Below are 15443 nucleotides of genomic sequence, written 5' to 3'. Positions count from 1 at the left end.
GTATATCTTGCCTACATTTTCCTTTTCACATCGCATATTATTCGATGACTTCAGTAGAGCCCCATTAAACGATTGCATAGGTCGGAAATGAAATAGCAGTGGAATTTTTACTGCGGACTGTCTCTGGGTATTATGTCGGAGATCATGGACATGCGCAGAGTTCTTCCTTGTTTGTCCTCATCATCCGAGGTGGGTGGGTGAGCGAGAGAGCGAGAGAGCGGGGAGAGTGGTTGTGAATGTCAAAACTGCGTTCTGCATTAAAAATAGAACTGAAAGAAGATAAGAAAATAAAGGAAATCCTGCAATTCGAGAGAGCACGGATTATGATAGATTACATACAAATATTTCTGATTGTAGAAAGTATTATCGTCAAAAGCCTATCTTAATGAACATCCGCAAAAACGTTATGATGGAATCCGCTATTCTATTTTACAGCAAGGCAGCATAGGACAGTAATTAAGCGTTTGTGTTTTGGTAATTTAAGCAAGGGATACGGGCGAGGGGAGAAGAGAGGAGGGGGGCGAAATTGTGTCCATTCCCGTTTCCCTTGGGGACAGTGAAGACATAGGAGAGAACCAACCAAGTAATTCGAGAAGAGACGCGTCTTTGTTATTTCGATTCTATCTCTAGTTTGTAAACTATCAGTTTTCGACCCAGTCACAGAGTTAGACATCTCGTACTTTTCTTCGCCAGTTGTATTTTCATGATTTAGGATTTTCTCAACAATTCTTGCAATCCTCTTCTGGGCGATTCCCTGCTGAAGGATGCCGGATCAAATATCGGTGTCCGAGTTTCTCTCGGAGACAACAGAGGATTACAATTCTCCCACCACGTCCAGCTTCACGACCCGCCTGCAGAGCTGTAGGAACACAGTCAACGTTCTGGAAGAGGTAAGGCCACATCATGTTAACATTGAGTCAGCCATAGCTGCAGATGGAATTACGTGCAACTTGGTGCCAGAGCGACCATTGCGCATTGATGAATCATGACACTACGGAGATGACATAGCTACAATAGGCATAGGCAACCCAAATTATACAATTTATAGAAATAGCCTATCCTAAACTCCATTTAGTAGTAGCTGGGGCCCGAGCCACTCATTAAAATAGACTCGGCATCTACGTTGGCGTGTCCAAATGCCCATGCCCAAAGTTGTACCTTATTCTGCATAATAACCGCAGAAAGTGTCCTTCGCAGACAGCACTGTTCGGATGTGCAAACAATACAAAAACAACATTTCTGTGATAAGCATTCTACCATGGCAACGTTAGATTGTGATGACTTGGAATTATTCTGTTTACATGCCGATTATTATCATTATAAACTGCCTGCTATCAATTGGAATTATTGGCAACTTTGTAACGCTTAATGCCCATTTGCACAAGTTGACATAAAAGCCAAGGGTCATGTGAAAATACAAATCTGTTTAATAGGGTTGGGCATATCCAGATGTACATACCTTTATACCGTTCTTGTGGGTACACGATATTACCGGCAGTGAACACCTAGGGGCGCAATTATTATTATATATATATTTTTAAGTACAAAACAAATTTAGTCAGCAGGGATCTTGATCCAGGAGGGGATTGATTGTCTCTGCTGTAACCAAGAAGATTGATCTCGCAAGCGAGCCACTTAGCTAGCAAGTTAGCAAACCAAATGGATAGCTGGAGCCCTGAGCTGGATTTAATTTATTTGGTCTATCTAAGATTGTTAACTTATGGTTAGTTATAAGCATGGGCTAAGAATCCCCCTGAACTTTAGGGGCCCCAAACCCAATAAAAAAAATATATATGTTGAATATATATATATATATATTTTTTTTTACAGTATTGAATTTCTGTATTTCAAAATTCTCCGATATACGGTATATACATACGGCATACCACTGAAGCCTAGTTTACTCTCCTTGACAAGCTTGAAGAATCAGTTAGTTCTGTCTCTGCCCTACCCCGGCCTACTAGAAGCAAAACAGCCTATATCCAGTTCATATGTATCCTATTCTTTCAAAGCCTAATAATGTGATGTGAACATGCTCTGTATAACACACTGTCAAAGAACTGTGCTGAGTTACAATGTTACAACATACAATAATGGTATCCAAAATATCAGCATAAATGTTTTTTTTGCATTTTGTAGTGTAGTGATGATGTCATGATAGTCTTCTGTGGTTTGCTCATGCTGAAGCCTATTTTAATTCAGTGCAGTTCGATTAAGCTAGTTTTGCTCCTACTGCTGCTGGCTGGTGTTGCCAGGCAGAGGGGGAGGATTGGATATGATAGAGGAGAGTAGAGTAGCCAGGCTGTAGCAGCAGAGCATGTTGGCTGTCTCCATACAGAGTGGGGGTGGGGACGGATGGAGCAGCAAACCCTCCAGCCTCCAGCCACTCACTGAAAGATATTGGCATTTACAGTGATTCCGAATTGGAATGGCTCCACACATATAGCATTAACATCAGCCTGATTCTGAACCTCAGCATGTTTTGATAGTACTGTGCATCGAGCTGCAGCCTCCCCCTTCAATCGCAATTAGTGCTGGAAGAGCTCGCTCACACGCATGCATGTATGTATGGCCTACGCACACACGCACGCACGCACACACACACACACGCACACACACACACACACACACACACACACACACACACACACACACACACACACACACACGTCTGATTAGCAAGGTGAGTGTAATCAGGTGAGACAGTTGGAGACCATGGGGAGCCATGCATCCCCATACCACCCCTATCTGGGGTGTCTTTGCCTTTAGGAAATGGGGCAACATAGAAGGCCAGCAGCATGCACCTTTGCCATCCCCTATGAAAACCAACACAATCTCATTTTTGGCTGAATAAAATAGTGATGAAGTCAATCTTGCATCTCTTGAAGTCCCTGGTTTAATGTTCTCACAAAGTGTATATAAATAGCAGCCATGGCAGATAATCAATGCTGATAATCATTGCTCTCCCTAATCGATTCTATTATCACAGTGTCAGTGGTCTCATCCTCAATTTCCAATGTGTAGTAAGGAGGCAAGAGAGAGAACAGAGAAGTTTTGTAGATTCAGTATTTCAATCCATTGCGTTTTGCCACTCCTCCACGCCAGGAAACAGCAGACTGTCATGTACACTACAGCCAGGCTTGTTGAGAACTAAGACAAATGCTAAGATGTTGCTGCATCCTCTGAAAACAAGGCTAAAGAAACACCCTAAAGTAGTCAGAGAACTTGGGTTTCAATTAAATAACATATAAGACAATCTCTGTTTATTGTTTCTCACCCAATAGTGATAGCAATGTTATTATCAGTGACCTCAAGTTAATAAAGTCCTCCACATAGAAAGAGCCATAGTAAATGGAATATACAGTATACAGTATGCTTAGATGGAAAGTTGATAGTACATGCTGCACAGATGTACGAAATGGTTGACAAATTAGCCTTTTCTCTCAGAATGGCTGGTCATGGGCAATGTGTCATAGCATTTAGAAGTTCCAAATGTCTCTCCCCGAAGGTTTATAGTACAATAATAGAAAAATCTGTAAAACAGAACCGGACCCATGTTTATTCTCCACACGGAGCGCATTTTTTTCGTTTATTGTAACAAGGAAAGGCTCGCGTCATGAATCACCTTTCTGGCTCTGTGCCTTCCAGCTCAGAACGAGAGACTGCATCACAAACGAAAAACATCTGTTGGATGGGCCGCCATGTGCTCCCTGCCCGGGCTGTAGCGGTAGCCACTCTTAAGTCCTAGCCCAGATCACATGACGGGAACCATTGACTGGCAACAAAAAAAAAAAAGAGCAGGAACGTATTGTAACGGCTGTCGTGGGTTGAAGAAGGTGAGGACCAAGGTGCAGAGTGGTACGTGTTCATCTTTATTTATGAATTGAACACTGAATGAAAAAAAAAAAGAGCGAATGAACGAAACCGAAACAGTTCTGTCTGGTACAGAATACAAAAACAGAAAACAACTACCCACAAAACCCATGTGGGCAAAAGCTACCTAACTACCACACCCAGCCAAGCAAAGAAATACAAAAACATAGAAAAAATAACATAGAATGCCCACCCTAGTCACACCCTGGCCTAAACAAAATAGAGAATAAAAAGCCTCTCTGGCACTCTTTCTTCTTTGAACAAAGACAAGATGCCATTGAATCAAGCTTTTTCCCGAAACATTGATCTAAAATGAGTAAAGAGCAGAACACCTCGTCAGGGTTCCTGCACTGGGATACGACATCCACCTTCTAGATGGCATTCCTCCTCACACACTTTATGGATCTCCAACTCTGTAAAAGTTTTATAGTATTCCAGGACTCCTGCAGCATTGCCATGACCTCTGGAAATAATTTGGGTGAAAAAGGTTAGTCATGTAGTATTTGAAGAGAAACAACCAAAGACATTAATGTATTAAAGTAGGCCTGCTTGTTATTGTCTACATTTTCAACATAACCAGTGAGGAAACTTGGGAGGCCATTCTCTCATCTCTCTCTTCACAGAAATGGTAAAGAAGGCCCCTAATAACTTCTTCCCATCTTAATTCACTCTGTTTGAGTGCAGAGCACTTAGAAAGCCATACCCCAAGACCCGCTCCTGTCCTCACCACACACCTTCTTCCAAGGTCTCCAAGTAATTTCCTCATTATGTTGATGAGGTAAATTATGCAAAGGTTCAGGGTGAATATTTCATGGTGTGACCTGAGTGGGGAGAGCTGACCTGCAAGTAGAGGAGAACAGTCGTCAGCCTCCCTCCTCAGGCTTCTAAACACACAGTCATCTAAAGGTGCAGAGAGGGAGAGCTGCAGCGACATACAAACTTCTTACTCCAACTCCACACCTGAATTATTTATGGGTGGCTGCTTGGAGAGACAAAGAGGTTCACGATTCCCCCCTCATACCAGCACTGACCTTATTAACACAACCCAGTTCGCCCAGTCACAACAGGGAACAGCTCCCTTACGTGTTTACTGTTTATGTTTGGATCAGTGCTAAAATGAAATATGGAAAACAATGAACAGCGAGATGGGCAAGATAGATGGCTAATAATAACCAGAGCCGCGTTCTTATGTGCCGTCTTGGATAACAGGAAGTGACATCATCATGGTGTTGAGGGCAGTAATGGAAGCTTGTTGGGTTAATTCACACCTATGCCCAATAATACATGAGGAATGTTCTAAAGAATGGTTAGACGATATTCATTCTCATCTGCAATTCAATTCCCTGAAAGGTTCAGAGAAATGTGTGGAGAAGGACTTCATGTGCAGACAGGGTTAGTTAAGCTTCCCTCCCTTTCTAAGGGAAATCGTAAGAAGATTTCCGCAGCTTTTTCCAATGAGAAACTTGCAGTTCCAACTTATCCTGATCTTGGCATATTTGACCTCTATTCTCATCCGATACAATGTGGAAATTTTGGTAATATCTATTTGATATTGATATCTATTTGATATATCTATTTGAGACCAATGTTCCCTCTAAAAGCGCAACACGCGCAGCTCCCCGGGACTGCCGGGCAGAAGAAATATCAGCCTGCCCAGAGAAGCACAATATTGAACTTTACTCAACTTTCTAGTTTTCCCTATAGTTAACACGATCAACTTTTCCCTCGATCAACTTTTCCCTCTACCGTGCGAATTGTGATCGAATCAAGGCAATATTAGCCACTTTTAATGCGACATGCCGAAAACAAAAGGAACTATGAAAGAGATTTTCTTGTAGGCAGAGCGCATTGGAGTAGGATTCTATTGCATTGATAGGCACGACTCAGGCCCATACTCTACACAGACCAGTGCGCCATAACCAATCAGAGCTGCCGTATCCCTATATGCAAATAGTCCATTTCCATATATGGATCTGTGCCATTCACTTTGAACTGGACTGTGTTTACAGCAGGAGTGGTTGTGAGTTGATGTGCTTTTTTTGAGATCACAGCAAGAGCTGCATGTACACGACCGTTCAAAAGTTTGGGGTCACTGAGAAAGGTCCTCGTTTTTGAAAGAAAAGCAATTTTTTTGTCCATTAAAACGACATCAAATTGATCAGAAATACAGTGTAGACATTGTTAATGTTGTAAATGACTATTGTAGCCAGAAACGGCCGATTTTTTATGGAATATCTACATAGGCGTACAGAGGCCCAATATCAGAAACCATCACTCCTATGTTCCGATGGCACGTTGTGTTAGCTAATCCAAGTTTATCATTTTAAAAGGCTAAATTATCATTAGAAAACCCTTTTGCAATTATGTTAGCACAGCTGAAAACTGTTGTGCTAATTAAAAAAAGCAATAAAACTGGCCTTCTTTAGACTAGTTGAGTATCTGAAGCATCAGCATTTTTGTGGGTTCGATTACAGGCTCAAAATGGCCTCCAAGTGACCCCAAACTTTTGAACGGTAGCGTATATATTTACCCCAAAAATATATAAGGGATTGGAAATGATGAACACAATTACATTGATGGAAGCTACAATCTATCTGCAATATTAAAGTTGATCCAACCCCTCCAAAAATGTAAATAAAATAAAAAGAGCTCAAATGTGATCAGACAAACGCACAAGCACAGGATACATAAAATCGAAAGACATACATCTTGAAGGCGAGCCAAGTGCAAGACTGATGACACTGGTGAAATGTTATATCATCACGATGAGCACGAATGTGTTGGGTGGAGGTCAAAGTGGCAGACTGCTGCAAAGTCCAGTTGTATTTGAACCAGCTATTGGAAGTGTCTGTATAGCTGGTGTTTGCTAAGACCAGGGTGAAGATAGCGTGGCTTAGGGATGGGCATTTGAAATTATTTCACTATTCGAATATCACAATTTTTTTTCTGTTATCCGGATAGTCTAAATGCATGGTAAAGAAGAAATAAAGTACATATATTTTTTTAACATCAATGTGAACTTGCACGCACAACTCAGGAGAGGCGGTGTACTCGGCTTGTTGTTTCAGCACAGAATTGAATTGAATTGAATTGAGAAAAAGTAGACAAACCGACTCGCGTAAGTTAGACAAACTTGTTTCTGCTATAGGTCATCTAGCATCTGATCTGGTAGTGTCCGTCTTGACTGCATCAAATTAATGTAAAGAAGCTAGCTAGCTAGCGACACTAGCCAGCTAAGTTAGTTAGCCAGCTAGCTAGCGAGTCTAATTGAGGTTATTTTGCTGTGCTCCCAGTGTCCTTGTCTACAACAACTCAATTCATATTTAACAACAGCCTACCTGTTGATTGATCATTGTGGCCTACTCCTTCTTATTTAGCCAATTTAATTCCGTAATTGTTATTCCATTTGCATTGATTAGCAATCTCCCACTTCACTTGCTACACATGGAGCCTCTGACGGTAGTGCTGCTTTGATTGACCGACAATAACAAGCCACACACGTGAAAAGTGTGTAGGCTACCGGTACATCATTCTATTGTGAGGCTCACTCATAAAAACTGTCATAAAACTGTTGTTTTATTAAAATGTTTAATTGCATGGTCCATCCGATTCTCCGTTCGTTCACTTTAAAGACATTAATCCATTGCTACATAATGTATGTAGCAATGCCACATAGATAATATTCATTAGATTTTAGACAATGCCTTTTCATTAAAATATGCCTATCTATCCATCTATCCATCTATCCATCTATCCATCTATCCATCTATCTATCCATCTATCCATCTATCCATCTATCCATCTATCCATCTATCCATCTATCCATCTATCCATCTATCCATCTATCCATCTATCCATCTATCCATCTATCCATCTATCCATCTATCCATCTATCCATCTATCTTTTTTTAATGAATACTCTCGCAAGTAATCAAATACTAATGTCCGTTCAGATATTCTAATATTCTAATAACTGTGGCCATCCCTAGTGTGGCTCAAACAATCACAAAGCCACCAAAGTGGTTAGACTTTGACAAGAGCATACAACTGAAAAATGTTGTCTTCCCCATTTGTCAAAAAATGGGGCACGATTCTAACAGGAAGGGCGGAGAACAGATTTCATTGGCAGGACATGAGTGAACATCCCTTTCTCTGGCCTGGAGCTGGGGGAAGCCTGAACTTTCCGAGCCAGGACAAGGGAAATAGGCGGATGTAACATTTCCAAAAGTAACTGAGGTCAGACTATCTCACATAGAAATATTTAAGGCAGCTTTTGTGTGATAGCCTGCCTCAGGTGTTGGCCAGAGAGGGATGCAGGGCAGAGAAGGGGACATGTGTTGAGTTAAGGCTGAAGAGGGTGGCTGCTCAGCCGTGTCGAGTGTGGTCAGGTTCCAGGTTTCAACACTTGCTCAAATCAGTTGTTGATAGGACTTAGACAAGTTGTAAATGCAACAAGTACTGATACTGTGTCATATAATAGCACTCACAGCTATAAAAACAAATACAAAATCATCTGAGACATTTATGGTCTGTTTACATATATTTTAGAGGCTATTTATACAGAAATGGGTATAAAATCTGTATAAACAGTATTTATAATTATATGACAATATTTGACATCTTTCATGGAAAACATTCACCACGGAGCTATCCGCATAAGGCTGAATTGCCTGTCCATGGCCAAGAGAAGCAAAGGTTTCCTCTTAAACCCAACTGTCCACATCAACCCAGTAACCTCAGTGAATGACAGTCACAGAGTTCATGATGAACCATGAACTCCGTTCACTAGATATGGGCTACGCTTGCCTACTCTCTCTCCGTCACCTGAATAAAATGGAGAGCAGGTCAACTTGAGAGTGGCTTGACGTTCCCTTTAAGAAAACTTGACCAAAATGTCAATCACTAACTGAAGTAGCATAGGGTACGAGGCAATTCCTTTCGTGTAACCGAAAACATTTTCAAGTTCAAGACCTCTTAAGCTAAACTCATTCTCTGTTCGTTCACTTCAAAGACATGAATCCAAAATAAATATTTCAGACGCAGTACAAACAGCCACCTCTCATTGAACTACTTTCTTTTGTTATCAACCAAGCCAACTTATTGATTTATAACACCATCAACAGGGAGGAAAATAGTCTGAAAACATTGAAACGGTCACAAAAAGATCTAATAGCCTCTCTCACCAGTGTGATCTAGGTCAGCAATGAGGCCTGAGGGTCTGAGTACAGTAAGCCGAACTCCAATTACGCCAGTAACACAAACAAACCATTCAACTCAAAGTAACAATTGTATTATTAATCTTGCTCTTATCTGATCAGTGATTGGCTGATATCTCTACCACTACCAACTCAGCTTCCTGCCCTCAAACCACAAGCAGTAAATCCAAAGGCATCTGGCTGTGAGACCCGAGGAATGAGCCGCTCACCCCGCTTCAATAAAACACACTATCAGAAGTAGCGTATTATTTCTAGTCCCTAAGTGTTTTCGTTCCATTCCACACCACATGGACCTGAACCATACCAGAGTCACAGCCTAGATTCCTGCGCTTTACATCATTCCTTGACGTTTTCTAAGGACATGTATAAAGTTTTACAGTTTATGGGATTTTGTCGGTGAAAGAGCCGCTATTCCAAAACCACAAGTGTATACATTCTCACTGGCCACGGTGATATCCACACACTTGAGCCGTAGCAAATACCAAACAGGGATATTTTTACTGAGTATCTCCTCACTTTTTCCTCTCAACCTCAGACATGATGGCCTCCCTTCTACTGCATGATAATGTCACATTCAGGAGATAGTCATGTCTGAAGTAGGATCGGTCTAGACCAGTCCTCTTAGACAACATCATGTTAATGTTGTAAGATTTCCTCTCATTGTTGTTATCAACTGTCCTAAGCCAGTGTTAAGGCAGTTCCAGGGGGACAGAGTGACCTCTGTAGGCACCAGGGAAACCTTGCCGTTCTGAGGGAGCAAGCTTGTGTAACTCCACATCTTAGCCAACAAGCCATCTCCTGGCATGCATGTTCAGCACTTCAGATGAAATGCTATATCAAATGCCCAGCTGACAACATACACACAACCGCGTGCACGCACACACACACCGGGGCTCAACACCACCGTCTCCTCTTGAAGCAGAGCGTCAGCGTTGGAGTGTTTACCCCTCAGGCCAGAATAAGAGCATCCATTAGTGTCAACGCTGCCTTCCCCAACCCCCAGGCCTTGACTCTCACAGTCCTAGAGGAAAGCCATTCACCCCAGCACTCATGAACTCATAGAGAAAAGGAGGGGCTTGTTGTAAATGAAGGAAAAGAAAATGCAGATTTAGGGTTCTTTTGTTTCAATACGGGTTCAGACACTGGCCGAAATCCAAGCGTCCCATTGCCAATTTGCCACGCCTCAGGACGAAGACGTGTTGTGACCCGGTTAGGACCCCAACACACCCTTTCCAAACCTCCTTAAAGAAATCCTCCAGGGATATTATCGAATCTATCTGTGGCGTGTCTCTTTCACAGCGGGAGGGTTTGGGGGCTTTGTGTTTGGATGCTGTTTCAGTTTCTTGTTTGTTGGTTTGTTTGCTGTCTGAGAGATCAGGGAAATCGGATAATCGGTCTCTGGTCGGAGCTTCCAGCTGTTGGCCTACCTTCCCTTCCTGCCACAGTTGCACTGCATCATCAAGGGCTATTAGCAGTGGATTAGCCCCTGACCATGTTTAGCTTTTAGGGCTGTGATCCCTGCTCTTTCCCTGATTTAGGCGAAGGGAGGGTGATGGGATACGGAGTGGCCAGGGCGAGGGGGTTTCCACATCTGTCTGGGGCCTTCCATTGAAGACCACTGGTGTTAAACTGACTTGGACACCCCCACCATGCGATCGCCAGCCTTCTCCTCTCGCTCTCTAATGGAGTTCAGCAATGACAGAGCCATCAGATCTGATGGGCTACATGGCACTTTTAAACCGTGACCTCCGATTTAACCCCCCTTGTTACTATGAGAGGTACTGCCTCACAATTTATAATGCTGACAGTTTACCTAACAAACATTTTTTATATAACGGCCCTTTGCATGCACTTTTAAATGACAGTTATGCGGTTGAACTAGCGTGGAAAATGTGATGGGACGTCAGTGTGAGAGAGTCAAGTAATGCAATATGCCGATGTACACTGTTCTGTTTCATTTGCCTGTATGTGACACAGGGGCCAATTCTAAAAAGCCAAAACTACATCATTAATTCAGCTTACCACATCTGTCCTGAGTTGTGAATGTTGTTGAGGTACAAAACCTGCAAACATTGTGTTATGTAAAACCTGGCTATGATGAAACGTCTCATTCTCTTGAATTATTCCATATTCATATGACATTTTCTTGTTGGGAAAATCGCATCTTACCAAACCGAGAAATCAATGCTAGTATAGGTATTTCTAATCGCTGGTTGAGCAGTGCAATAAAAAGTAGAAAAAACATACGATGAAATAGATAAATACACTTTTACACTTTTACACCAAACTGTACGTCTAATTTAACCGCACCCAGTTTGATTGGGGAGTGAGGGGTATGCAGCAGATATTTTCAGTTAAGTAGACACTGAAGCTGTAATAAGTTACAATGCTGATACAGGGCGACAGACACGTCTCCACTGTAAAAGGCATCTAGACATTATTTCCCCTTGCTTCTAGCCTAACATTTGGTTTGCAACAATGAGGGGTTGTACAAACGTTGCTGACTGTCTTTCAACATTTGCAAAATAGTTTCAATATTGAAATTTGATCTCCACCTGTCAGGACGAGACTGACATCTTTTTTTTCAGCCCGTCGAAATCATGACATTCTTATGGATATATACGGTACTCGGCTCCAGCTCGTACCTATGACAGCCATGCTAAAAAAGTAGTTTAGCATGCCCTCTCGTGTACGATTTCTTTATTTCTTTATAGATTATAGCTTCCACCAATGTAATTGTCTGCATCATTTCCAATCCACCATATATATATTGTTTATATATACAGTGCATTTGGAAAGTATTCAGACCCCTTGACTTTTTCCACCTTTTCACAGCCTTATTCTAAAATGTATTAAATCGTTTTCCCCCCCTCATCAATCTTCACACAATACCCCATAATGACAAAGCTTTATTTGTTGCAAATGTATATATATATTTTTTTTATTGAAATATGACATTTACATAAGTATTCAGACCTTTTAGTCAGTACTTTGTTGAAGCACCTTTGGCAGCGATTTCAGCCTAGGGTCTTTTGGGGTATTGCGCTACAACTTTGGCACCCCTTTATTTGGGGAGTTTCTCCAAATCTTCTCTGCACATCCTCTCAAACACTGTCAGGTTGGATGGGGATCGTCGCTGCACAGCTATTTTCAGGTTCGATTGGGTTCAAGTCCGGGCTCTGGCTGGGCCACTCAAGGACATTCAGAGATTTGGCCCAAAGCCACTCCTGCATTGTCATGGCTGTGTGCTTAGGATCCTTGCCCTTGAACCTTCGCCCCAGTCTGAGGTCCTGTGCACTCTGGAGCAGGTTTTCATCAAGGATCTCGCTGTACTTTGCTCCGTTTATCTTTCCCTCGATACTGACTAGTCTCCCAGTCCCTGCCGCTGAAAAACATCCCCACAGCATGATTCTTCCACCACCATGCTTCATCATAGGGATGGTGCCAGGTCTCCTCCAGACCTGACGCTTGGCATTCAGGCCAAAGAGTTCAGTCTAATTTCATCAGGCCATAGAATCTTGTTTCTCATGGTCTGAGAGTACTTTAGGTGCATTTTTGCAAACTCCAAGCAGGCTGTCATGTGCCTTTTACTGAGGAGTGGCATTCGTCGGGCCACTCTACCGTAAAGGCCTGATTGGTGGATATGGTTGTCCTTCTGGAAGGTTCTCCCATCTCCACAGAAGAACTCTGGAGCTCTGTCAGAGTGACCATCGAGTTCTTGGTGATGTCTCTGGGTATGGAACATCATAAGACACATTCATGTGTTTAAAATCCCAAATTGTTTGCATAGTCAACTTAAACACAGCTCTGACACACACACTTACTCACCAGACATGCCACCAGGGGACTTTTCATAGTCCCCAAATCCAGAACAAATTCATGAAAAGATACAGTATTATATAGAGCCCTTATTGCATGGAATTTCCTTCCATCTCATATTGCTCAAATAAACAGCAAATATGGTTTCAAAAAACAGATAAAGCAACACCTGTGTATGCATTGATATGTAGGCTATGTGTGCCTTTAAAAAAAATGTATGTAGTTCTGTCCTTGAGCTGTTCTTGTCTAATGATGTACTGTATTATGTCATTCTGTATTATGTTTCATGTTTTGTGTGGACCCAAGGAAGAGTAGCTGCTGCTTTTGCAACAGCTGATGGGGTTCCTAATAAAATACCAAATACCAAAATACCTGACCAAGGTCCTTCTCCCCCGATTGCTCAGTTTGCCCGGGCGGCCAGGTCTAGGAAGAGTCTTGGTGTTTCCAAGCTTCTTCCATTTAAGAATGATGGAGGCTACTGTGTTCTTGGGGACCTTTAAAACTTCTTGATGCGCCCATCCCGTTATCGGGATAATTTTCGTCAACATCCGCTGAATTGCAGAGCACCAAATTCAAATTAAATTACTAAAAATATTTCATTTTCATGAAATCACAAGTGCAATATAGCAAAACACAGCTTAGCTTGTTGTTAATCCACCTGGCCTGTCAAATTTCAAAAAAGCTTTTCGGCGAAAGCATACCAAACGTTTATGTAAGGACATCTCTCTCAGAAGACAAAACATTACAAACAGCTAGCAGCCAAGTAGATTGGTCACGAAAGTCAGAAAAGCAATAAAATGAATCGCTTACCTTTGATGATCTTCGGATGTTTGCACTCACGAGACTCCCAGTTACACAATAAATGTTCATTTTTTTCTATAAAGATAATTTTTATATCCAAAATACCTCCATTTGGTTGGCGCGTTATGTTCAGAAATGAACAGGCTCGAGCGGTCGCGCCAGGGCAGACGAAAATTTCCAAATAGTAGTATCCGTAAAGCTCGTAGAAACATGTCAAACGTTTTTTATAATCAACCCTCAGGTTGTTTTTACAATATATAATTGATAATATTTCAACCGGACTGTACCTTCTGCAATAGGAGAGAGAAATAAAATGTCTGCTCCAAGCTTTTGCGCATGCAAAACGCTGCTGGCACCCAGCCATACAATGACGCGATGTGATCTTTCTCTCTCATTTTTCAAAATAAATGTCTAAAGACTGTTCACAACATGTGGAGGCCATAGGAAAAGGAATCGGGTTGATATCCCTTTAAATGGAGCGAAGGCAGGCAATGGAACAGAGAGATTTCAGGGAAAACAGCACGCCCGGGTTGGATTTTCCTCAGGTTTTCGCCTGCAATATCAGTTCTGTTATACTCACAGACAATATTTTGACATTTTTGGAAACTTTAGAGTGTTTTATATCCTATCTGACAATTATATGCATATTCTAGATTCTGGGCCTGAGAAATAGGCAGTTTCATTTGGGTATGTTTTTCATCCAAACATCAAAATACTGCCCCCTACACTCAACAGGTTAATGCTGCAGACATTTTTTGGTACCCTATCCACAGATCTGTGCCTCGTCTCAAAGCTCTACGTACAATTCCTTTGACCCCATGGCTTGGTTTTTGCTCTGACATGCACTGTCAACTGTGGGACCTTATATAGACAGGTGTGTGCCTTTCCAAATAATGTCCAATCAATGTAATTTACCACAGGTGGACTCCAATCAAGTTGTAGAAACATCTAAAGGATGATCAATGGAAACAGGATTCACCCAAGCTCAATTTTGAGTCTCAAAGCAAAGGGTCTGAATACTTGTGTAAAAAAGGTATTTTAAGTTTTTATTTGTATTAAATTAGCAAAAATGTCAAAAAAACTGTTTTTGCTATGGGGTATTGTGTGTAGATAGATGAGTGACATTTTTTCCCCACCCATTTTAGAACAAGGCAGTAACGTAACTAAATATGGAAAAAGGGACGGGGTCTGAATATCTTTCCATTCAGACCCCTTCCTTTTTTCCATATTTTGTTACGTTACAGCCTTGTTCTAAAATGGGTGGGGAAAAAATGTCACTCATATATATATATATATATATATATATATATATATATATATATATATATATATATATATAGTTATCTTTTGTTTGTTTTTAATTGTTTTTAATCCGTTTTGATTTCTATTTGCCATATATTTTTAACTGTGCTGTTTCACAAAAGTTCTGAACCTATATACATTTTATGGACACAGTATATTTTACATTAGTTATCTTGTTGTTTTTAGTCACACCTTTCAGATCCACTCAACCCCTCCCATCTGTCTCTTGACACCGTCCATATTGGATTTCTATTTGCCATATATATTTTTCAACTGTGCTGTGATGCTTCACAAAAGTTCTGAACCTTTCTATTCTCATAGTTTCTACAGATTGTAAATGAAAGATACATTTCTGTTGCTGAAATAATTATTATATTATTGATCACATTGACTATGACTTTTTCAAAGCTCCCTTAATTGCTATCTGCAGTG

General features: G+C 41.3%; 1 protein-coding gene across 5 annotated transcripts in view; it reads left to right on the top strand.

Moving 5' to 3' along the window:
• LOC110535644 (arf-GAP with SH3 domain, ANK repeat and PH domain-containing protein 1) overlaps positions 1 to 15443 on the top strand; it is a 77289-nt gene that overhangs the window by 1361 nt on the left and 60485 nt on the right. For all 5 annotated transcript variants that reach the window (XM_036935375.1, XM_036935373.1, XM_036935374.1 and 2 more), the window contains exon 3: positions 764 to 890. In XM_036935375.1, the coding sequence (XP_036791270.1) occupies positions 764 to 890 (127 nt within the window). The remainder of the gene's footprint in view (positions 1 to 763; positions 891 to 15443) is intronic.

This window comes from Oncorhynchus mykiss, chromosome 11 (assembly GCF_013265735.2).
Source record: "Oncorhynchus mykiss isolate Arlee chromosome 11, USDA_OmykA_1.1, whole genome shotgun sequence".
Taxonomy (NCBI): Eukaryota; Metazoa; Chordata; class Actinopteri; order Salmoniformes; family Salmonidae; genus Oncorhynchus; species Oncorhynchus mykiss.
The sequence above is the reverse complement of the archived record's forward strand: the minus strand, read 5'-3'. Positions and strand labels throughout refer to the sequence as shown.